Source organism: Aplysia californica, unplaced genomic scaffold (genome assembly GCF_000002075.1).
Source record: "Aplysia californica isolate F4 #8 unplaced genomic scaffold, AplCal3.0 scaffold00330, whole genome shotgun sequence".
NCBI classification, from domain to species: domain Eukaryota; kingdom Metazoa; phylum Mollusca; class Gastropoda; order Aplysiida; family Aplysiidae; genus Aplysia; species Aplysia californica.
In genome coordinates this window covers 853,153-877,464 of record NW_004797600.1, presented here as the reverse complement: position 1 = coordinate 877,464, position 24,312 = coordinate 853,153, and the positions used below count along the sequence as shown (strand labels likewise).

Genomic DNA, 24,312 nt, shown 5'->3' with positions numbered 1-24,312 from the left:
GTGTGTGTGTGTGCGTGTGCGTGTGTGTGTGTGTGTGTGTGTGTGTGTGTGTGTGTGTGCGCGTTTATGTCATGCGTCTGTGAGCGTTGATGTTTGCGAGTGAGTATGGGTCTTGAGAACTAGAGTTTAAAATATGTGATGCTTTGTAATCGTTCTGTCTGCCATTACAAGCATCATCTGTCTCGTTCCTTCTGTTAGTATGTGGGAGGGGGGTTGTTTTTGGTTTTGGTTTTGGTTGTTGTTGTTTTTTTTGGGGGGTGTCGTTTTGGTTTTTTAAAAATATAATCTAAACTATTTTCATTAATACAAATACTATGACATCACGAAATATGGAACTCAGAAGTACAGTTCCTTCTTGCTCTTACCGCCATCACCCCCCCCCCCGCAAAACAACTTATTTTCTCCATCGGACTACATCACTCACTCTCATCAACCTACACTCCCCTCCGCTCCCATCCTGTCATTAACCCACTTTTGAACATTCTGATTCGAGCTTTACCGTGAAATTCCAATGAAACTGTATTGGGTACTTTCAATACCGGTACTTTCTTTTATTCCGCCTTTGTGGTTATTTAAGTGACACGCACAAAGTCATCATGAAAAATAGACTAGCCTACACAATTTTCGTTTTCTTACGTGGATAGGGTTATAGCGTTCAGCTTGAGTGCTGCCTGTAAAATATCAGTGCTGAAGATCTACGAGTGTGCGCCGTGTGAACATTGACGGTACAATCATGGCGTTTGTCCTGCATGTACAAAGAAAAAGGAAGAAAAAAAAAAACAACAACAAAAAAACAGCTTAATATCATAAAACGATAGGCCTATAAAAGGGAAAATGAATAAGGAACCCGCAGTGAAATCTAAAAGTATTTTTCTCTTTCCATCTCATAAACAATAAAGTTGTCTGTCTCTACAGAATGTATATGAAGCTCTATATTACTTTATTTTATCCTTCTCTTCTCTCTCTCTCTCTCTTTTTTTCTTCTTTTTTTTCCTTTTTTTTTTTTTGAGTGTTGTTGTTGTTGTCCTCTCTCTTTTATTCTCTCCGCGTCTCTTCTCTAAATGTTCTTCTCTTCTCTTTTCTGTCTACTCAATTCTAGTTGTCTCTTGCTCTCTTTCTTTTCTTTCTACTTTACCATTCTCTTATCATGCGGGACCCTGGTTTGAATCCTAGACGGGACGTTCTTGAACATAGGTTGTATTGTAGAATTTACAAGGCTCCCAGCAACCCAGTAATTTGGTTCGGTCGTATCGAAGCTTACGAACATTTAATTCTGAGATCTCGCTTCTTAAGTAAATTAACAGTGTTGATATAGGCGTTAAACCCAGAGACCTAAGCCTACAGTAACTTTATTACCCTTCTCTTCTCTTTTCTACTTTACTCTACTCTAAGATTTTAAAACTCATTTGACTATAATACAGTCTCTCTCTCTCTCTCTCTCTCTCTCTCTCTCTTTCTCCTTTATGAGTATATTTTTCTTACTACTGTCCATTTTTAGGCTACTCACATTGGGAATGATTTAGACCTGTGCCCTAGCATAATATGCCATTTATTTCGCTCTACTTCTTCCCACGCAATTCAGTTTCAACGGACTAGGCCAAAAAGGTTTGATCCGCCCATAATGTAAGGATTTTTCATATTGAGTCACTATTTTGGTATTCACCGCAAACAACGCTGCGCATGCGCAAGTTTGCAAACTAAAATGGTGGATGAACTCCCGGAAGCGAAGAACTGAAAGAGACAATCAGTGCTAGATTTTTCAAAACATATTGGTTTCTTCCACCGTTACTACTTTTTTGTGAGTGTTTCATACAACTATAGCAAACATTTACAAAGCATGAAAACTTTTCTTTGCATATAAGCTGTTAATCTTTGACAGACTGAGCGGGTTCGGACAATCGGACAGTCGCCCTGTCGTAATTTGTTAGATGGTGCATTTTTTTTTCTTCTTCGAAATTTTGCAGGGCGGGTTACCGGGTACGCTACCGGTAGATCTATATAGGGATAGCCTCTAGAATCTAGAATCTAGGCTTCGACTTGCCGTCATGCTTGTAAAACATCCGTTCAAATAAATGTGACAAATGTGACTGTAATTGTACATTTTTATGAAGTTTGGCATCATTATTATGATGAAATGGATCCCAAGGAGGCTTGTTGTACTTGACTTGTACAGTAGATTAATTACTTGGTGATCTTGTAGTTCCATTTGTTAACTCTTATCCTGCGTCTGTGCCCAGATGCGTATCTTATCAGCAACCGATTACGTCGGACGTGCCGGGCAGGCCGCCGGGGTCACTCAGTGTGTACTGTTGCCGGACTGTTGGTGTACAGCGCGCGCGCCGGGAAACGTTTGTTTTCACCATGAATACCGCGGGAGTGTGTTAAACGATGATGAAAATAACGCTCTATCCTTCATAGCTTTCTATTTATAAAGTGTTACAAACACATGAATAACCCCCCTCTCACAAGCTGATAAGACATTACAAGTAGTTAGTTACACCCATTCGAATTCAACCTTTCTGGACGCTCTTGTTGTTATGAATGACCTGACGTTCGAAAAGGGATAATTTATGTCAATTTCTGAATGTTTTACACTCAAATTGTTCTTTGTACCTGCACAATGGTATTCAAAACTATTAAACAAGCTTATTTTTTATCAAGTAGATCTAGTATCATTTCATACAAAATCAAGCTCCTTTGAAATATTTTGTATAGAAAAATGGAAGTCTTGTTTCTTGACTATCCTTTCGAGCTCCTCATGTCTAAGTGGGTCAATTTCTTCTATAATTTCATTGGACGAACATCTAGAGCTACCAACTTGGCATGTTTTGAATGAGACGTATGCCTCGATTACGAACCAACGCAGGCGGTTCTAGAAGAAGGCCACAAACGCACAAAAACTCAAGCAGACTGACGTGCACACACTTGACCTGTGTGAATGACACGTAAGACTAAGAGGATGCGCGCTGCACGTGCGCTGAGCCAGGAGCTACACTGATTCGGGACCAGAACGTAGACGAGGTGCCGAAATAGGCTTATCGGGATACATAAACCCGGCTCCCGCAGGATGAGGGTTAAAGTCCACGGTCCATTTGTTTACACCCAGGAAGAAATCTGAAAGTCTTGATGACCAAATAGGCAACACATAGAACAGGGATGCAACCAGAGAGTACTTAATTATGTTTTATGGTCTCTGATGCAACCTAACTGCAAACGAAGTGACTATTCGGACTCGAGTCCGAATATGAAAAAATGTTATTCGGACTGTAATTCTTGTCCAGCATGACATCACTTCCGACTTCCTGGGACTCCTGACTCCGGCTTCCTGTCCTGCCTCACTCGTGACTCGCCTCAGGCTGGGTAGAGACCGGGATCACTTCGGGCAAAATGGCGTTAAATTGTGCAGGAGCCGAGTTTTTATTTTATGATGAATTTGAGGCCGGCCTGAAAAGTTATAGCGCTTCTAATAAATGTTTATTTGTCAAGAGGTCATCAGAAGCAATTAAAGATGGCTCGTTAGCGTGTGTCGGGATCGGATGGGCGACCTACACACGTGTGGCTCTGTGTGCATGTCAGGGAGGGGGGGGGGCACTATCTGTCCGGGTGTTGAACGTCGCATACGCGTCAGTCTCCTCTCATTGCGGGTTGGTCGGCAGTACATTTTTTACCGCAGATGGATCAAAATCTGGCGAACCTTTTGTGTCAATTTCCTCCTTTCTATCATTCACTCATTCTTTCTGTCTTTCTTCGGATTGTTGCCGCGGCTGGAAAATCTGCGCGTTGATCAAGTAAATTGACTTGTGATCTTAGACAAAAAAATTACTGTCAGCTAGAGAATTTATCAATGCGAAGATTCTACGGCACGTGAACGCAATAAGGGCCGCGATGAAAGAAATAATAATATCCTGATACGCGGGTGCCCACTACGAGACTACGGATGGGATCGGCCGATCGCGCTGATGGCCCGACTCGGTCGCCTCAAAAACAAACGTGTTTGTTTTCAGTTTCAGGCAATCGAGTCGGGTGATCGGCCCGATCCAGCCGTAGGTAAAATAAAAAATAATTCGAAGTGGTGTTCTGAGGTTGTGACAGGCGACATTCAAACGTGAAAATTGAGAAAAAATTTGGGCATACGCTGTGCAACTGTATTGTGAAGGTACATCTATTCATTATTCCCAGGTTTGCCTGCTATCAATATTGGTGCAACGTCAAATCATTTGAATGAAAGGGGAACCTGCTTTTAAACATTGCCAGCAATGGAGAGATATGTTGGTGAAGAAATCAAACAAGTCAAAATGTTGGTGAAAAAATAAATGTTATGGGCTCTAATCTAGGCAATCTCTTGAAACAGGCTCCCAAATGCCATTTTCAACCCTCTAAAAGCACTAAATTTCCATTTCTTCGGGGGCGTGAACCCCCACCCGGGACTCTGTCCCTGGACCCTGCTGGGGGCCTCTGCGGCCCCCAGACTCCCGGCAGAATTTTCCTTACTTTTCAGCTTCAGCTGGTGGAAGCACTGATTATTACAATAATAAGGCTAGTCTTGACGTAGATCTACGTATGAATTGTGCGCTGGTCTATAGAATCAAAAGTTGCCGTATGCTCAGCTCTACACAGCAACACAACTTTTTCTTGGTAAACAATCGAGATGACACAGGCTTGTGTATTTGAACGAATCTGTCTTTTTTTTTTTACACAACTCATAATATGCAGGTGCCAGGTGGTCTGTTAATTTTCAATTTTACCTTTTTCTACAACAAAGAAAGTGGGAAACGTGGGGGGCGGGCATTGGATCGGCAGAAAAGGTGTGGGGGAAACTAAAAATGGCGGAAAATTGGAAGCACTGAACGATAGTTTGGGTGCTCAGGCTCAGACTGTCCAAGCCAAGCCCCAAGACGAAGGCTCTTCTTCTCTCACTCTGGTCTAAACTCAACTCCGATTCTGATTGAGTTTCAGTTAAATTGATTTATTAATCTAGATCTAGTCTATGTAATTAATTCAATTCTTTGCCATTGCTCCTCTACTCACATTGTTATTTGGAATTTTATTTTCGAAGTGACTATTTCTCCGAACGTTCTGGAAAATAAAGCTGAACTCTATTTCTCTGAACAGTTTCCGATTTCGAGATTTTTTTGGGTTATTTGCGAGATTTAGGCGTCATCCTTTCATTCAGCCATTCTGCGAGGACTGTTAAAAAAGAAGCATTTTTTGCATCAAATTCATTTTCTAGAGCCAGAGATTTTTAATGTCTGAATATCATAGCTGCCACTTTCCCGCTAAATAGCGGAAACTCCGCTTCTTCTAGCTTGTCCCGCTACTTTTCTCCTTCCTCCACTGAACCGCTCTCGGTCGCTAATTTCGATACTTTTTTTTTCACCCGCGGGAAAACACCGAACCGGGAGAGAGAGGGAAACGCGGCTTGCGCATGTCCGCCCGTAGCTTTCTACTTCCGTTCTTCTAGGCCCAGCGCTCGTTTCACATAGTTTATTGTTGTTTTACTTTTCCGATCCAGCGGCCATTTGGGTTCTAGCCCTTCGGTCTATTGCCAATGTCTGGGGAGGCAGGTAGGTAGGTGCTACGCCGGTCACAAAGTGCTGGGCAGTTAAAGAGGTGGTGTGGTACTGTTTAATTCTGGCTGTCGCACAACGGGCAGTCGGGTGGGGTATCCTTGCGGATCCTATTAAGGTAGGAATTTAGTGGTATATGTTGTGTTCGCTGGCGAAAGATCGTGACTTGTTCTCTTACTTAAGGAATTTATTGCATCTTTGGAGTTGGGGGCTGTCATGTGTGCAAATACAGTTCTTCCAGTTTTGCCCATTGCCAATCCATTCTGCCACTGTTCCCTGGTGTTGCATTTGATGAAGTTCTTGACTGTCTGTTGTGATAATGAGTTGTGAAAAACCATCACCAATAATCATTTTTTAAAGAAAAATTCAAACTTAAATACAAAGCATCAGATTCAGCTACCCCCGATTTTTTTCAACCTTAAAACGAGAGGTCAGTACAGAACAAAACATGCTCTACCCAAGCAAGAGACAGGAGTGAGAAAGTAATTTATAACGAAGCCCAAAGTGCTCATCTAACGGTGTCATTACAATGTGAATAAAAGTGAAAGAGGGGGTTTGACATGGCCATTACAAATGTAAGTGAGTTTTAGGTGACTGTTGGAGCAGATTTGACCTTTCCTGATATTTTTCTATGAACCTCATTTTTGTTTTGATGATTAAGTACAAATAAGATTGAGACTTAAGGGTAACAAAAAAGAGTGAATACAACGGTCGAAAATGTAAGGTCAAAGTAGGTAAAATGAATTAGGAGGTAAGTAGATGCCAAATACTCTGATAAAATCGAAATGTTTCTGATTTTTCAAAACAAATTTTGCCCTTCAAATAACCACGACTGGATGGCCCAATCCACTTCATGCACGTAATACCGTTATACATTATTATTTGGCTGATAATAGCACATTTTTTTTCACTTAACTCGCTTGCACTACTTGTGCTGTAATAGTCACTCTCGAAATATGCAATCTTTTTTTAGCTTTTTGTTTTATCTGTTTTATGTTTTCTATCTCAGGAGAACCAACAAGTGATACAACAAACCATCAAGACTCATCAAGACTTAAATCATGGCAGACGAAGGTAAACAGATAAGTGGTTAAATATTTTGCTCTTCAAGAATGATGATTGTAGTTTTTTGCACTTTGTTTTCTAGAAATCAAATTTCAAAAGTTTATCTAGTTCGTTAATCTTCTTTTTTACTGCAGTTATGAAGTGTCAAGCACGTTAAAGTGAAATTTGACTGTCTTGGTCCTTTTCAATCTATAGTTGTAATCAATTACTTGTTTACCAAAAGGACCTCACATGTTCAAGGAGGTAAATTTTTGCATTGTTTTAGTAAGAGTTTTAAGACTGGCGCTGGTAACTGCACAAGTAAATCTTTGCAAGAAGTGGTAATATTTTTTAATCTGGAGGCTCAGGTGTGGTGTGCCCTTAGAAGGGGGAAAAAAACCTTTATCATGGAATTTGAGAGAAATGTGCGACAACAGTAATAAAAATCATAAAGTAGTTTTCCCTTGTCTAGTTATAACAACAACAAAAATGGTTGAGAGCATTGTGGTGTCACCCTATTGCATTTTCACAAATTCAGTTATGTTGGAAGTAGTAAATAACTATGACTCTAGCAACTCTCCTTGCAAAGTAAATGCAAGAAGGTGTATATCAAGCCTTCAGATGGAGAAATCCTTTCGCTGGGTTTATAAAAATAGCAGTGTAATGAAGATGGAAGTCTGCGCATGAAGTAGAATCAATTGTTGATCTTTTTTTTTCCTTTATTCACCATTAAATGTTGATTTTTTTTTTTTATTCACCAGAGGTTGTAATGACACCGTCCAAAAGGGGCAAGGTGACCCACATCAAAATAGAGCGCAAGAAGAAGCAGCAAGTAAACCCAGAGGATGTGGTGCATGTAGCTGGTGGGCAGCACCAGGGACTTGTTGTCAACAGACCAGGTTGGTCAAAAGTTGCAGGAATGTATTCATGGATATTCAGCAGTACGAATATCCTGGATGTTTCCGTTTATCACTTTATAGATTGTTCCAGATGTTTTTATTTATCGCTTCTGTTCATTTTGACAGGCATTTAAGAATTTTCTGTTTATTTTTGCTTTGTCTTTTCATTGCTTAGCATTTTATTAATATATATATATGTATATAAATTGTGTCCTGTTGTGATGAAACGAAGAGAGTTAGCAAATTTGTCTAAATCTAGTTCATTTAGGCACACTGATGTCAAGAGTAAATGTTGGTGCCATGAATCCATATGAGCACTGACAATGGTGAGACCACAAAAATTTAACTTGAACTCTGCTAGTAGTCTGTGACTGGCAGTATGTTTGCCTCAACTTCTGCTCCAGTATTGAAGAGATACTGTCAATGGTATGAAATGGTGGGCTTGAGTACCCCTCTCCCCAAAATTATACATTTTTTTTACTTTGTCAGCTTCACTCAAAAGTTGTATCACAACTTTACCACAAACTTTAAACACCTTTTTATTTCATTCCAGATGCTGCTGATGAAGACCTTGGTAAACCACAGCTCCAGCTTGGCTTTATGTGTTTCCTTGTTGACCAAAAGACAGATGAACAATATGTAGTGAGTTTGCTTTTTCTTTTTTGTGTCTGTATTTGTGCCAGTGGTTAGCAGGCACTCATTACGTGTTCCTGGGGCAATTTGACTGTAGTCATTCTATCCTGTATACTTCCCAGGAAGTTGAGATTGTTTCAGTATGCCATAAGGTGTGCTGGGGTAATAGTATACATTGTAAAGAGCTTGCTGTTGAGAGGGAATTTGCGCTGTACAAATGCTAACTATTATTATATATATATACTCAGTAACAATTCGGGGGTTTTGTGTGCATGTTAGAAAGAGGTAATTATGATTGCCTTTCCTGTCCATTCCGTTACGGAATGAGTGGGACAGTGCATCGAAACAGAAAGACAAAAATACTAGATAAAATATTTTTCCCTGTGTCAGAATTGCACTCTTATCTTTTGCTTGGAAGGCAAAGAGCTTTGCCATTACTACCCCAACTTAACACTAGCAGCAAAAGATGAGAAACTTTTTTTTCAGAATTTTTGTATCCAGCACCTTACAGGAAGTTCAAAAGATAAGATACAGGATTTTCTTATGTCTATCAGTCCATTCCCTTTAAATGTTTATTAAGTTAATAATGTTTCCTTCAAATATTTTCTTGATGTAATCCATATGTCTAAAATAAATATTTTCTGGATGTAATTCATATGTGTAAAAAGACCTGTAGAGGTGGAATTGTTTGGAAAATCTACCTGTAAACAACAAAGATTTTTTTCCCTTCATTTGAATCTACAACTGTCTTCCTATTGAAGCTATTTGCTCGTGTGTGTAAATGGCAAGTGGCATTGTTTGACTTGCTTTCTTTTTTCTCTGAAAATTAATGCCAGCACAGCATTTACAGTAGCTGCAAGTTCTTGAACCAGTGCAAGTTTTAATAGTTATCTTTGAAGTCAGTGTTTTGCTTGGCAAACATGTGTGAATAGTCATCTCGCCTCATGCTTAGTTAACTGTTTTATGCACCTCCATATTTTTCATTTGTTCAACAGGAAAGCAGAAAGTTGAAATTTTGGTATGTCACTGGCTGCGATTATTACAATCAAGTCACTACAGCATATGAATTTTTCAAAGAGTTGGTCAGACCAGAAAATTTCCCGAGAGGTTAGTCCATTCATTATACTTGTTTGTGGGTGGTTGGCACGTACTCTGGTGAGGTTTGCTCCTTCTTTCCTGTCAAACATTTATCGTCATTATCTCTCTTCCTTTTTTGTGCTTGTTTCCCTCTTGTAACACCTCTAATCTTCGGAATGTATATGACGTAATTGTGTTACAAGTGATGTAAAAGTCATATTAAAACAATTTGATAAACTGATATTGTTTTCTTCTTTTATCTTTGTTTTTAGTTTTGACTCTCTTCTCTTACTTTTAAAGACTCAGTTGAACTCCAGTCATTAAGGTCTTTAACTCTATGGGTACTGAGTTTTTATGTATTTGGAAGCGGACGCTATCTTCTTGTTTTTCAGGGGGCTCTCGTGGCCTATAGGTTAAGGTGTTGGCCTCTCATTCAAAGGTCCCGGGTTTGAAATCGGGTAGCGACCGAAAAATGTTCTTCTCTAAAATTGTCTCCTTTCACCTCCTTTCCAGTTCTCTAGCAATGTTCTGTTGTCTGCCTTCATTTCCACTTTCTGCCCCCACCCCCTCACCTCCTTTGCCCCCTCCTCTGGGCTCCTGACTCTTTCTGCAGCCTTTCTACTGCTTCTCCTTGGCTCCTTCTTACAGCTGTCTTCTGCCACACCCCTGATATTCTGGTAGGAAAGATCTACACCTGGCCTTCTCGGACAAGGGCGAAAAATCTCGGAGGGCTCGTGTGCAAGTTGCGCGCGTTAAAGATCCCTTGGTGGTCTAAAATTGATAAGAGTAGGCTTCGGCCGCCACCCGAGCAAAATTCAAAATTTCCTACCAGCTGAAAATATTAGGTGTGTCCCTCGCGCTCATATGACCTTATGCAGTTGCGAGCGCCGTAAAACACTTTACAAATTACAAAATTGTTTTTCACTCTACCTGTTTCATGCTATTCTTTGCATAATGTGTTTCAAGTGGTGGGTGTGTTCTTGACATGAATCCTGGCAAAATGTGACATTTCTCTTTTTTATGAAAGTGCCAGAAATAGAATTGTTGCATCTATCAGTTTTGTTACGATTTTCACTTAAGCGAACAGTGCATAAAATCAAATGAGATTTGAGTAATGATAACTCTGTCCCCCCCCCCCCCCCCCCTCCCTCCCTCCCTCCCTCCCTCTCTCTCTCTCTCTCTCTCTCTCTCTCTCTCTCTCTCTCTCTCTCTCTCTCTCTCCCCCCCCCCCCCTTTTTTTTAATAATTCAAATGTGTTCTGTAATTTTCAGACTATGTCGGTTTCATCAAAAAGTGCATGAAGCAGATGCAGAGTGACCGTTATAAATTGGCACGCAAGATTGATCTGGAAGTAGAACATGTTGATGCGGAAGATGCCCCTATGAGTCCAGGTAAGCTGATTGATTCTGACCTCTTGCTTGCATCATGGACAAACATGTTCTCAGTTTTTGTTAAGTGTATGACCCAACTAGTTAGATTTTTTTCAGGTTTTCATTTTCATTCTTACTCTACACAGAGATGTCATGTTTCAGGAAAGAAAACCAAAATTCTGTGAAAATTGAGTCAGCTCTCTTTTGTCGTGTATCTGTCAGATAAGAGTTCAATGTTGTGGCATTAATGATTGTTGTTGTTTTTTTCCAGTCCAGTAAGTTCCAGAAGTTTGTGTGAGTCTAGGTTACAGCTGTAAGCGCTGTTCTCAGAAACTTTTAAGCCTTGCTGGCAAAGTTCAAAAGTACTGTGACGAGAGGTTTCATACAAAAAAGAGACCCAATATCTCATTGAGAGTTATGTTTCATGTGTGAACAAATCAAGTTCAGCAATGTTGCTATGAAATGCGTGTCTGTAAAATTACTTTAGCCTGCGGGGAAAGTTGAAAACGTACCAATCTACAGTCGTAGCTCGCTGACCTCATGTGCATTATATTATGTACATACTTAGGGTCAACAGGGTTTACGTTCTTGTTTGTTTTGTCGCCATACGCTGGTCTCATCGCTTCATTTTTACGTTTCTCTCATTTTTTGTCAACTAACACCATTATTTCTGATACTAATTTTGACAGTTTTCTATACATATGCTTTATTGTTCTCCCTTTTTTTTTTTTCAATTGCACTTTTTATCCATAAAGCTATGAAATAAAGTTAACTGCTGATGTATGGATTCTTCTTTATTGGTCATAAACATGGACTCTGAATTATACCATTTAGTTATTTGCATTTTTTCAGGAAATGAACTTGAAACACATTTTACAGCAGAAGTATATGTCTTTTGCAGAAACTTTTTGCAACCATAGTTTCAACTTTGTTTAATTGATTTGCATGTACTTATTAACTCTTGAATTTATATCAGGCCATTAAGTGATTCTGCAGCTGTGCCAAAAATCATTGCTTTGGGCGGGGTTCCCCCAGTATTATAATTATTAAAAGCAACCTCGGAGAAATCTAGTTTTTATTTTAGGGTTCTTCACAGGTTTGGTGTTGTTTTACACACCACAATTTTAGTTGACCAGTTTGTCTGATTCTCTGCTGTTGTTCCTCCCTATACTGCCCTGGTTTTTTAAGGCCACTTTTTACCCTTGGAGCAGTTCGGTAGGTCGTGGTTGCTCGTGCAGTGTTTTAGCAAGTCTTGGTGTTTGTCCTTGCATTCTCAGTTCTGACCCCTTGACTTATTGTGTGAATTTTGTTGGTGTTTTTTTTTCAATGTTTATGAATATTCAAATGCATTTCCCTCAGTGCAGTTGCATTTTTAATGATATTATGCTATCACTGTTTGAATTTGTAGAGGATTAGGTTGAAATAACTATTTTTTTAAATTATTTTTTTTAAGAAGGTATAAACACTTATACTTTTGATGTTTTATATATACACACTAATAGTTGTTTGGACACTGCCAAGTCTGCGGAATGTATCAGATGAGGCTGCACTTTTAACCTCTCTGCCTGCATTGTACCTATACATTGGCTCTTTAATTAGATTTAGTTCAACAGCTACTAAATACATATCCGAGGGAAAAATTACCAGCTATCATACAATGAGGAAAATGGCAGCAATCACAGGGCAGTGAATAAAATGTGAACACTTTTAAGATGGACATGGCAAAAGTAGTCTTTTTGCGATACCAGGTTGTTGGGTTTTTTTGGTAAATGAGTTTAACAAAACTTAGATTGATGTTTCCTTAATACTAATAGATAGCATTTGTGTACAGCAAATCCCCGCTTCACAATCTGTACTATTACCCCAGCAGACCTGAGAGCATTCTGAAACAACCTCAACTTCTTGGGAAGCATGCAGTGCAAGCAGCCATTTATAGGCGCCAAAACACAAACATATTTACGAGATCTTTCGCTGTTTATCGCCGGGTAACCATTCCCACCTGGGTGAAGTAAGGAACGGTCGTGTAAAGTGCCTTTCCTAAGGACACAATATCGGGCCCGCTGCTCGAACCCCTGAACCCGCAACCTCACGATTACGAGTCCAGTAGCCTAACCTATTCCAACATTCTCCATAGCTTATGATGGTGTAATGGGGGGTGGGGGGTCACCATTGCATGTTTAGAAGTGTTAAACATTTTTCCTTGTCACATACTACTCTTTTTTCTTCTGGAAAATTGATCACAAAGAGAAGTAATTTCTTCTGATGTTTGCGCTGTGTTTATCGTTCTATTCTTGCACAAAGTTGTGGTTGTACTAGTGACAACATTGCCTCATGGAAGCATCAAGTTAAAGCGGCTATGTTGCACCTTGTCAAAATAAACTGAAAATTTGAAAGAAAAAAACCCAGGCTACCATAGTACAATAGCAAGTATTATTGGTACATATGCCATCATTTTTTTTTTAAACAGTTGTCAGGAACTCTATCTCTCTTTCAAGAATTTGGATTCCTCAGACTTTCTTCCTGAAAAAAATAGCTCACATGTATAAATATATATATGTCGATGAACAAACAGAATTTGATAAAACCCCCAAAATAAAATTGCTTATAGACTGAACAACAACTGGAGGTTGGTCTTCCTTGTACAGTGGAAATCAGTTATTGCTGGAAATTTGAATAATTATCAAGGTCAGTTCTTCCGATCCGTTTGTGTTTTTGACAGGTTTATGTATTTCTTATTGTTCTTTTTCTCTCATTTTAAAAATATTTGTTGAAGTGAAGTGTTTAAATGTGAACAAATTTCAATTTAGACTGTGAAGTTTGTCACTACAAAAGAAAAGGTGTAGCCAACTCTAGTGAGAGCATATATTAGTCCAGCATTAAGACTTCGTGCCTTTTATTCCTGCACTTTACTGTTGTCATTTCCACCTATATTTCCCGATGTTTTGAACGTTTTGGCTGTATGTTTGCAGTCGTAGTGTTATACTATTTACTTGTATGTTTGTTTGACTGTTTGCGTTAATTTGTCGTGTACCCTGCAACTACTTGATTTATATGTCTAATCGACATTTGCCAGTGTAATGCATGTCCTGATGTATTTGAGACATGTCCTCACACTTTTAGTGTTTCGTGTCACTGCCAGTCTTTGAATCTTTTGGTTTCAAATTTATTTTTGAACGATAGATCTGTCTACTAATTTCAAGCACTACCATTATTTACTGCAAATATTATATGTACAATTCTGCTATCCTACTGCTTATCGATGGCCTTGGGCACAAATTATCAACCTCTGAGTTTCTCTCTGATGCTTTTATGATTTACTTGTATATAATGTAAAAGCAAGAAAATTTTCTATTCGTATCATAGCCATCAAGACCCACTTAAATGTGCCAGACAGTCTTGTGATAAAAGTCGCTATCTCCCACGGCCAGTTTAGAGAAATCAATTTCTATCAAAATTATGTCTCCAGAATTAGATGGTTTGTGCCTGCAGCCATTATTATACTGGTGAACACTTTATTGTTGTATTGAATACATGGGTTGTGGGTGTTTGTACAGGCACTCTGAGGTTATTCTCAAGCTGCTTGATTAGTGAAGTGTCAATGATTTTAAAAGTACCGATGTAGTAGGTTGTAAGTTGTCTTCAATGCCCATGGAAACCATTCTCATTACGCTGATTTTGATGACAGGATGTAAGATTGCTGAGTACAGTTTTTGTTGGTCCGCGTTTGAAATGTTAGTGAAAGATGGACAGGAGGCAAAGGATGCAGTGTCAACTTTCATGGACTTTCATATGTGCTGAAATATTTGACTATATATTATTGTAGTCACACTGATCTTATTGTTTCACCTCTATAGCCCTCGAATGCCTGTCTTTTTTTTTCAGATTTGAGATCGTTCATTTTATTTCGTCAATGATGTCAAAGTAATACTCATTATACTGAAACATTTCACATGTTATTAGATTCACGCTGATATCACTTCACCTGTAAAGCCCTCCTCTGCCCGTCTTTTTATATTTTCTGAGATGATTCATTGTTCATCCCACCGATGACATTAAAAATCAAAATATCACTCTCAATATACTGGCACATGATTATCCTCACAAAATATATTCTGTGGTTTACCGCTTAGAACTTGGGGGGGGGGGGGGGGTTAAGTTTTGCCTTTGACTGGCTTCATGTCATCCTTTCACATCAAGAGTCGCAAACATGCACCCTCTCATGGACTATTGTGTAACCTTTCTTCACCTGTTTTACTATGCCTTTAACACACTTTCTTTTCCACTCGTTTTTCTTTTCGCTGCTTGTTTAGGACTTGAAAACATAAATGGTGTAGGTAAGTGGCCCATGCTGCGTAGAAATTTGTGTGTTTGTGTGTGTGTGTGTGTGTGTATGTATTTGTGTGATGCTGTTTCACAGGTCTTCTGGGGAATTTGGTCAGCTTTCAACTTGTAGCCGTATGGTACATTTGCAGATTTTATGCCCGCTTACAAAATAGACCAGATGTACTTTCTATGTTTTTCATTGAAATGAATTTGTATATTAATCAGAATAATGGCGATTTCTGTAGTATTTATGTGAAGAATTGATGCCAATCCTTTTTCTTTAAAATCCATATGTAGGTGTATAAGTGTATCCATTTTCTTGAATTTGTTATTTTTATTGCCACTGCAGTACTTTCAAATGTTAGTCATGCTAATGCTGATGTGAAAAAAAAAATGGTACTAAGAATGCTTCAGTTTCATTTGTTCTGTGCATATTAATTTGACCGTGCAGGTTTGCCGTAAAAGATGATAAAGCAGACTTCAACTATGAATATCAAGTTAAGGGCTGACCTGTGCATGGATTGTGTCTGTGTTCTGTGTTAGATATGACAGTTCTGGGCCACAGGTGTATGTAAAGGGATAGAGATTACTTGCAATGGATTTTTAAAATTTGTTTAATGATCGTGAAGGGACTAGCTTACAGGTGGAAGAAGACCTTCATTTTGGGTTTCCCTGAAGTCATTGACCTCTTTTCCAGAAGGCACGATGAAAGTTTGGAATAAAAGATACTGTATTAAATTACATTTCCCTTTCACACCTCAGGATTTCAGCCGTGATTTGTTTTATTCGTTTGACTAGTTTGGTAGAGACGATGACTAGCTTATTAAATATATATAAATGAATGAATTTTAAAATTTTTCCCTCCACACCTTAGTAATGTTTTTCCAGGAACATTTGATTCACAGTAAGCCAATATGGCGGACACTGGGAGAGATACTTTTCACAATGAGTTTGCAGTCTAGTACATATTTGCTTCCATTGCATCTGGCTCTGTCCCTTTTCCAGCCGGCCGATGTGACAAATGTTGAGTTGATACAGTCCTGACCCTGGCTTGCTCATTGATTCAATGTCTTCACTGGATGTCTGTGTGTTAGTTATACTGATGTGTACAGTCTCAATAATATGTGTATGTTGCACCACGTTTTTTGTGATATTATTATGTCGTTGTTTTTTTAACATTACTCCTTATACTGGTTATGTGAAAGGCTCAGAGCACTCTTCTATGCTGACCGGTCTGTTGTTATAGTAATACATTATTGTTCTTGGCACAGGAAAACTAAGTGGGTAGTTGGAGGGTGCTGCTGGTAGATCCTATTTCTTCTCTTTCCCTGTGTAGTCTTTGTCCATTTGCCTTACTTTTTCTCTACTCTAATTGACAGTCATCATGTCGATGTTCTTCTCTTTACTCAAATGAATAAAAAACGAGTAGTAATTTCAGAGTATTTTTTATTGCTCATCCTATGAAGCAGCGCCAAATAGAGTAATTCATTTTTCATCAGACTCCAATAGTTTGATGGGAGAAAATTATGTGGCTTGGAAAGAGAAAGATGACCAAGTTTAAGAAGAGTTCATGTCTTTGATTGTTATTATAATTTAGTATTGAGATGTGTCTCCCTCTGACAGTTCACATTAGTAGAGTTGTTGCTAAACATGGCCTATAGAAACATCAGACTCACAGTGCTGTTTGTGTGCAATGTTTTTAGATCTAAAAAATACCCAGTTGGTTCCAGGCAATTCCGTTTGGTTTGTTTGTCTTTCACCTTAAATTCACTTGGATTTCTAATACTTTCTGCAAATATCTTGATTGTTTTATTTTATCGTCGAAAAGAAATTCTTTGGGTGTTTTGTTAAAAGACCAGTTTGCTTTCGCGAAAAATCTTCTGATGCACATTTCCACCGGTCGAATAGCTTTCGACATTTTTTTCCAATAAAAACCCTAAAATTTCATTAGTAATTCATTTTAAAATAGTAATACTAAAGAAATTACAAATTAGACAAAGTTTTGTGTACACAGCTTTCTTGTACTAGTGATCCTTCACCTTCTTTTCCATTTCAGTTTAATATTATGTTGCGTTTACAGTTATATAACTCTAAAAATGGAAAAATAGTGTGAACTGCTGACACCTGTTGCACTTCTGGTAGTTGAAGAATTTGTTGCATGCTGTGTCTTGTAGATGTATATGCATTGTTTATGTGATTCTGTGAATAAGTCATCTATAAGACTGACATGTCAGATGGATTACTTTTGCTGCTTTGAAAGGAGTACGTTTTAAAGTTCAGGCTCAAAAGCCAGCAGTATTGGACAAAGTGGCCTGTGTTTTGAGTTTATAAAAAAAAGGTAGTGCGAGTTGATGTTTTGCTGACTTTTTGGGCTTGCGTGGATTTAAAATGGCAGAGTAGTACTTTTAATATTTCACCATATGTGAGTTCTTTTGTATGTGGGGACAATCCCTTGGCTTGTAAGACTATGTCAGCTGAGGTTCTTATCTTGTCTGTCTTTTTCTCTCTCACTCGTAGGTGGGTGGGGGGCTTGGGATAAGGTTCACTTTCTCACGTTTCTTGTCTGTCTCTCCATTTCTCAGTCTCTTTTTCGTGCTTGCATGGTCCTTTTATGAAAAGCTGGAGGTAGAGATATGTACTACGACATCTTTTAAATAGATCTGTTTTGTTTCTGCCTGCCTGTCATGTTACTGCTTCCCTTGTCTTGTTGTGGTTGTCATTGGGAAAATGTATTTCTCCTGAGGGGTAGGGCTCGCCTGCATGAGCCGGTTGTTGTCACTTGTGATGGGAAAAATCAAAACTCAGGCTCAAGTCCTTTTTTTTCTTTCTTTCCCCTTTCAGTCCCAAGGTTCCTGTTGTTTATGCTTTCTTTTATTTCTGTTATTTTTGTTTGTTTTTGGATGAATTAATTTATTGTGCAGCATCTGAGTGTTGAGAAGTAGTACAGGAATTATTTTTTACTTGAAACTATGAACTCTTACAATAAATCTACCTTCTTTTACGTGTGGGTGGTCACAAAGTCATTAGCTTTGATTTTCCGAACGATTGTTGAAAATGTTTCTTTCCCTTACAACTGGTAAAAAAGGCTATCTTTTCCAATTGCGAATTGCAGGAAGACTTCATTTCAAGATGGAGAAATAGTTGAACTTTCAAGCTACAAAATTATATAATCAAATCACAATTTTTAATATAAAGACAGAATAAGATCTATGTGAAACTTATTTTACCTGAATTTATCTTTTAAGCTGAAGTGCGCTTTTCTTCTTTCTTTTTTTAAATCAGAATATAAAATTGCTGCAAGCTTTTGTTTTTCTTTGCCGTACTTTTCGGCTCTGCTTTTGTTGGTTTTTTTCCCCTTTTGCTTTAGAGGTAAAAGTAATAATTATAAACATGATATTATGCTTCTTTCTTTTTAAAAATTTCTTTTTTTTTTCCCCTTGGACATTGGAGGTGGGTTTTAGTTGTATACTTACAAATGTGGTAGACAAATATGTTAAAAAGAGAACCTTCGTTTGATTCATTTTTAGAATATTTTCTTGGTAGGTAGGTGGGTGGTGTGTGTGGAGGGGGGGGGGGGGGGGCGGGGTTGGCTCAAGCTTCTAATTTTTTGTTTTTTCTTGTCTTGTATAAGTTTTTTTTTAATCTTTCATGTCATAATGTTGAGAGAATCATTTGACCTGTGACATTACTCTTGATCTTGTCAGAAGGTTATGTGTGTGTTCATGTCCTGAAATGAATTTCTCTGTTCACATTTTGTAGTTGTTGTTTTTGTTGGGGGGGGGGGGGATCTCTATTTCTTCTTATGTTTCTGTTTCCTCTTTCCCAGCACTGCATGACTGTGTTTGTCAAGCAACAAAATGTTAAATCCTTCGAATACTGTAATGTTGAGGTCCACACACCACCCCTACCCAACCCCACCCCAACCCTAACCCATAGCACTTGCTATTGCTAATCACAGTTCTTCATCCCCAAATGTTGCAATTCAAATGAATGAAATTCAAGTTTGAGAAGATTGTCCCTTTCTTCTTGGATTATTAATAATATCGAGGCATCTCCAGCTCATAGCAGTATTCTTTAGAAAAACTGAAAGAGAAGTAGGGTGAGAATTTCAGCATCAGATCCCTCATTTGATTGTGTCTTCACATTGTGTGGTTTTAAACATTTTCTATCAAAATCCATAATTGCTTTTTAATTGCTCTTGTAACCGCAATGGAGGATAAAATTAGTGTGTAAGACAATTTTTTTAAATTTTAAGCCATTTTCCCTTATGGAGCCTTGTATTATGTTACGATCTCTTTACAATTGCTTGTAGCCCAGGAGGAAGGTTACGATTGTTTCAATGAAGTTTATATCCAGATTCTTTAGGTTATTGTTATTCAGTGTGGATGCATTGGATTTAATTGCAGATGTCTCACCTCAATAATCGTTTTCTAAATGTGCTCCTCCAACCTGTGTTGGTAACAAATTGCTTCGTTTCTTTTGTGATGTACATCTTTGCGTTTCTTCTCTGGCGTTTGAATTTGTTCTTTTGTTTTCATCCCTTTGGGGTTTTGTACAATGTATTTCATTTGTCGTCCTTACTGCTGTTGTTAAAATTTTATTTGAGTACATGTGTTTCTTGCCGGCAAACCAGCAAGCAAGGAAATAAACAATTTTTACCAGCTCAGTGTGATCAGGTGCCGTGCTTGTCTTTATCTACTCACAGGCTTCAACAAAGTGGACACCCGGCCCATTGAGGAGATTGTGCGGGAGAAGCTGCTCACAGTGCTGGAGTCTGCCTACCCCAACGTTCTGTCTGTGGAGGATCTGGTCAGGTGAGAGATTTTATGCTCGGTCGTTTTCTCTCTTTTTCTATTTTTTTAATATAGTGCTTTCCTGGATCGATAACAACAACAATCTAGTGCTTTCACTCTGTTTTTGTCTCTTTCTCTTGCTGTCTTTCTTTGTATCTGTCTCTCTCTCTCTCTTTTTCTCTCTCTCTCTCTCTCTCTCTCTCTCTCTCTCTCTCTCTCTCTCTCTCTCCCTCTCTCTCTCTTATTATTGTAGTTACTATGTTTTTGCGCATGTTTGTATGCCTTTGTAAACCAAAAATTGTTCATAGGCGGACCTGTAAAAATGGAATTTTATTTGGTTTATCTTTTGGTTTATTTCAGTATTGTAACTTTTATTGTGGTTTTGATTGTGCTGTTGCAGCTTGACAAATTTCCATGAGACTTGGATGTTTTGTTTCCCTGTCTGTTATTCAACCCAAGCCTTTGTCTCCCACAGGATAACAGCAGCAGACGCTGCCGTCGTGAACATGCAATTGCAAGAACTTCAGGCCAGAGAATTGATTCAGCCCATGGAAAACGGAGGCTTTGTACGTCGTGTGCTTGATGAGAAGACAGGTAATTTGTAGATAGAATTACTATTTCTCTGTGTTTTCCTGCACTCTCTCTCTCACTCTCTCTCCCACTCTCTTCTCTCTCTCTCTCTCTCTCTCTCTCTCTCTCTCTCTCTCTCTCTCTCTCTCTCTCTCTCTCTCTCTCTCTCTCTCTGACTAAGAACAATTGCTAAAGTCAACTTATTTTATCCCCATATGGAGATGTGCTTCTCAATAAATGCATGATACATGATACTACAATCATAATACATGGCAAAAGATAGCAATCCCTCTCAGATGCAAGCAAGCTGTCTTTAAATTTCACTAAAGGTAAATATGTAATATATTTTTATTTTTAAAAATAGTTGTTGAGTTCTGTCCCTTATCAGCGTGCCCCTTATCGAGGTTACATTTTCATTGCAGTTGAAAATTTCTGTATTCTTGAATTCCAGAGGTGCAGATGGTGAAGTCTATGCCGATGATCGCCACCAACCTGCAGCCAACTATTGCTATCATCACAGCGCAGTACTGCGAAAAGATGGCTGTGGACGCTATGATGGAGAGCAAGACTACTTACGTCCGCTACAAGACTGAAGGTGACCCCTCTTTCCCCTGTCAAGTAGAAATAATGTTGTTGGAGAAGGATTCTTAATGAGTGTTATTAATTTTTGGGAGAGTGGAACAAAAAAGTGTGTTTCTTCTTGATATTTTGAAGAAGTGAAAATTTGGAGCTGATAATAAAAAGTAGGGAGCATTAAAATTGTGAAAGTGTGTGGTCAGAAGATAAAGAATTGCTTTTGAAAGTTGCATTGAGGTACACATTTTTACTTTTTGCCTTGGTTCCTTTTTTTATAGTACTTATTCATTTTTCTGCCCTCGTGTTTGAATGCTGTCAAACCTGCTTTAACAGACACCTGTCCAAGACAATCAACTGCCCAAAGGATCACTTCATATGCTTCCATTTGTTGGGGGGGGGGGGGGGGGAGTTTATATCATAATGATATTGCCCAAGACTATCACTTTTCTCTTAGACAATGGGTGGCCATCTTGAACTAGTTGGACTGAATGTTTATCTTGTATAAAGTTTGTATCAATACAAAGATGATTTTTTAACCTTTAGAAACCATAAGACTCGTTGTTGTTAATTAATGGGCTAGGGGTTTTTTTGTCCTACTTTCTTACATTTTTGGGTGCCAGATGTTAGTTACGTGTACAACTAAATATGTTAAACATTTTTATGATTGAAAAAAAATCACTTGAAAGTTTGTGCCACTGCAGTAAATGTTGCTCCTGATGAAAGATGGCTACATGTGTCAAGAATTTCAATGATGATAATTGATGCGAATAAGTCATGTTTTTTCTTTTTTTCTTTCCTGTTAGCTTTATCAACTTCTGAACAAACAATATCCTTAAATACTGCTCTGATCTTTAATTTAGGAGAGTCCAATGTGTACACGACTGGTCTGATCGGCGAACACAAGGTGGTGACCACCAAGCTGCCCGCCATTGGTCACTACAGGGCTGCACAGATTTCCTCAGGCAATACCACCACAAGACTGCTCGGTGAGTAGTGATACGGTTGTAGGTCTTTGTTCTGTACGTGCGGGGCTGTTTTTGCATGTGCCAGCATCTACATGTAAAGGGTGAGGCTCTTTGCCTGGCTCATATAAGATTTCAATTTGATTCCCTCATAATAATAATAATAACAAATTACAGTTCTATAGCATGAGCAAAGTGCTCAGTGTGCTTATACAATGATACAAAGAACATAGTTCCAAGAGTGATCTCCCTCTCTCTCTCTCCCTCTCTCTCTCCCTCCCTCCCTCCCTCCCTCTCTCTCCCTCTCTCCCTCTCTCTCTCTCTCTCTCTCTCTCTCTCTCTCTCTCTCTCTCCCCCTCTCTGCATTATACGGTAGTGATTACGTTGATGTGTTTCCCTTTGCTCAAAGTTTTTATTCAAACTAAACCAAACAACTAGTCAGTAAGTATTAATGATAATAATATGTGTATTTATACAGGCCATATTCACGATCCATAGCATGCTCTATGCGCTTTACAACTATTATTACCTAAAACACTAACTGACAAGATTTTGCACTGTATGTAAACATAAGTAACAACAAAATGCTTTCTGAATTGAAGCATAGATCCTTCATCATTTTCTTTTTGATGTTTTTTTTTTTTCAATGTTTATTTTTATTTTTTTTCGTTCGGCACTCACGTCTTCTCTTGTCCCCACCCCGCAGGTACATTCCAGAACATTGAGCACGTTTTTCTGGTGGGTTGCTCTGGCAGTGTGCCCCATTTCACTGACTACTACAAACATGGTCGTTTGGGTGATGTGGTCATCTCGACCTGCGACGACCGCGGCTACATCTACTACTACTGCGATAAGATCATGCAGGACAAGGAGGGCCAGGTGAGATGGGTGCAAGGGAAACATCCTCTGAAAATAATGAGCTTCTGAACAGAGAGCTGAATATACGGTCAAAATTGTCCAAGACGACTACCCATTGTCAAGGAGAAAAGTTATTGTCTTAGACGGGTGGATGCCTTGGATAGTCTTATGATATTTTTACAAAACGTAAGGGGTGAAGTGGGAATGTGGGCAATAGTCCTTTGTAAAGTGATTGTCTTTGACAAGGGGCCGGACTGTTAGTGGTTTTACAACTTTAGGGCTTATTTCTGGGCCTATTCCTGGGAATTTAATTTAACTTGTTCCATCCATTCGGCTGCTGACAGCAGCTCTGAGTTTTTCCTTTGCCTCCATTTGACCGCTGTGAGCTGCTCAGCGAAATCCGAAACAAATGTGCACTTTTTAACACAGTTCCTACTTTTTAAGTTGTCGAAAGGAAGTAGAACTTTTGAAGAAACCTGACCTCAATCTCTGAGTGCCAATATCGATGGAAACTCCGCAAAATTCTTGCAAAAATCATTGTTTTGTTGTTGCTATGTAGGCTAAATCTGAGGGTAAATAACACGGAGCCTGGTATAATAAAAACGCCCTTCAAAGAAAAATATTGACTAAATTTGTGAAATTCTTGCATAGATGTGTGCTAGGGTGATATTGCTACAATTTTGTGTTGATTCCTATGGATTATAAGGACTTGTAGATCTGAGAAAATGCGGTAAGTCGGAATTTTCGAAGAGGTGTTGCACTATTTTTTTTCCACATTCGTTTTTGTCTGAGAGAAAGTACAATACAAGCAGATTATAGGTCATATTTATAGATATAAACAGATTCCTCTATTTATTCCCATCACTTTGGTATCTGACAATACATATTAGAGTAACTTACAGCTTCACAGTAATGCATTAAATAGATGCACCCCAGGTCTAAAACTGAACAGGGAAACTAATTCTGTCCTGAGCCTAAAAAAATCATGGATGGAATCTGTTAAAATCTTCTTTTTGGTAGATTCTTGTTTATAGCTTGCTGTGTAAAGTGTACATAATAAATGTTTGACATAATATGCTGTATGCAAGCTTGCGAATTGTTATTTATGTGATAATGTGTCTGGCATGCCTTGTCTGAAGAACCGAAACCCCCCTGAATATCAGCATTATGAGATCGGCAGTCTTGAAAAAAAAGCGAAATTTCATTCCCTTTTATGTTCAGCACCAGGGCTCAGTTAGTCAATGAACATTATTGTGTCAATGTGTTTTTCTTTTCTCAAACTCAACATTCATTTTGACTTCAACTTTCATATTCTCTCCCTTCCCCGACAGATCCAGTACCAACTGAAGACGTTCTCGCCCCGTGACCTGGAGTTGCAGCGTCTGGCAGAGAAGCTGCGGGATACACTGCACCACGAGCCGAACTACGCCCCCTGGGAGCAATACATCGAGGAGGGTCAGGAGCTGCTACAGTCCCAGGAACAGGACTACACGCGGCCCGTGCGCGCTAAGGACAGGCTCTACATGGGCATTGGCGAGGGACAGGTGAGTTAGAAATGGATTGGAGGGGATTATTAGTAAACATACCTTCCTACGTCTGCACACATCTCAATGACAACATCCTATTGTTACCTGTTCCTG

The 24,312-nt window shown here is 38.8% G+C and overlaps 1 protein-coding gene across 4 annotated transcripts in view; it reads left to right on the top strand.

Annotated features, from left to right (window-relative positions):
- The first annotated feature begins 1,669 nt into the window (after window positions 1-1,669).
- The window catches only part of LOC101864404, a 29,486-nt gene continuing 6,843 nt past the window's right edge, over window positions 1,670-24,312 (top strand). Inside the window, exons 1-14 of one of the 4 annotated variants that reach the window (XM_005102562.3) lie at window positions 1,670-1,798; window positions 6,577-6,641; window positions 7,373-7,510; window positions 8,064-8,152; window positions 9,139-9,250; window positions 10,492-10,611; window positions 11,779-11,805; window positions 14,901-14,924; window positions 19,619-19,727; window positions 20,182-20,300; window positions 20,728-20,871; window positions 21,713-21,838; window positions 22,521-22,693; window positions 24,004-24,216. In XM_005102562.3, the coding sequence (XP_005102619.1) occupies window positions 6,629-6,641; window positions 7,373-7,510; window positions 8,064-8,152; window positions 9,139-9,250; window positions 10,492-10,611; window positions 11,779-11,805; window positions 14,901-14,924; window positions 19,619-19,727; window positions 20,182-20,300; window positions 20,728-20,871; window positions 21,713-21,838; window positions 22,521-22,693; window positions 24,004-24,216 (1,407 nt within the window). In that variant the 5' untranslated portion in view covers window positions 1,670-1,798; window positions 6,577-6,628. The remainder of the gene's footprint in view (window positions 1,799-6,576; window positions 6,642-7,372; window positions 7,511-8,063; window positions 8,153-9,138; window positions 9,251-10,491; window positions 10,612-11,778; window positions 11,806-14,900; window positions 14,925-19,618; window positions 19,728-20,181; window positions 20,301-20,727; window positions 20,872-21,712; window positions 21,839-22,520; window positions 22,694-24,003; window positions 24,217-24,312) is intronic. The other 3 variants (XM_013084946.2, XM_013084945.2, XM_013084947.2) reach the window with 3 other exon arrangements.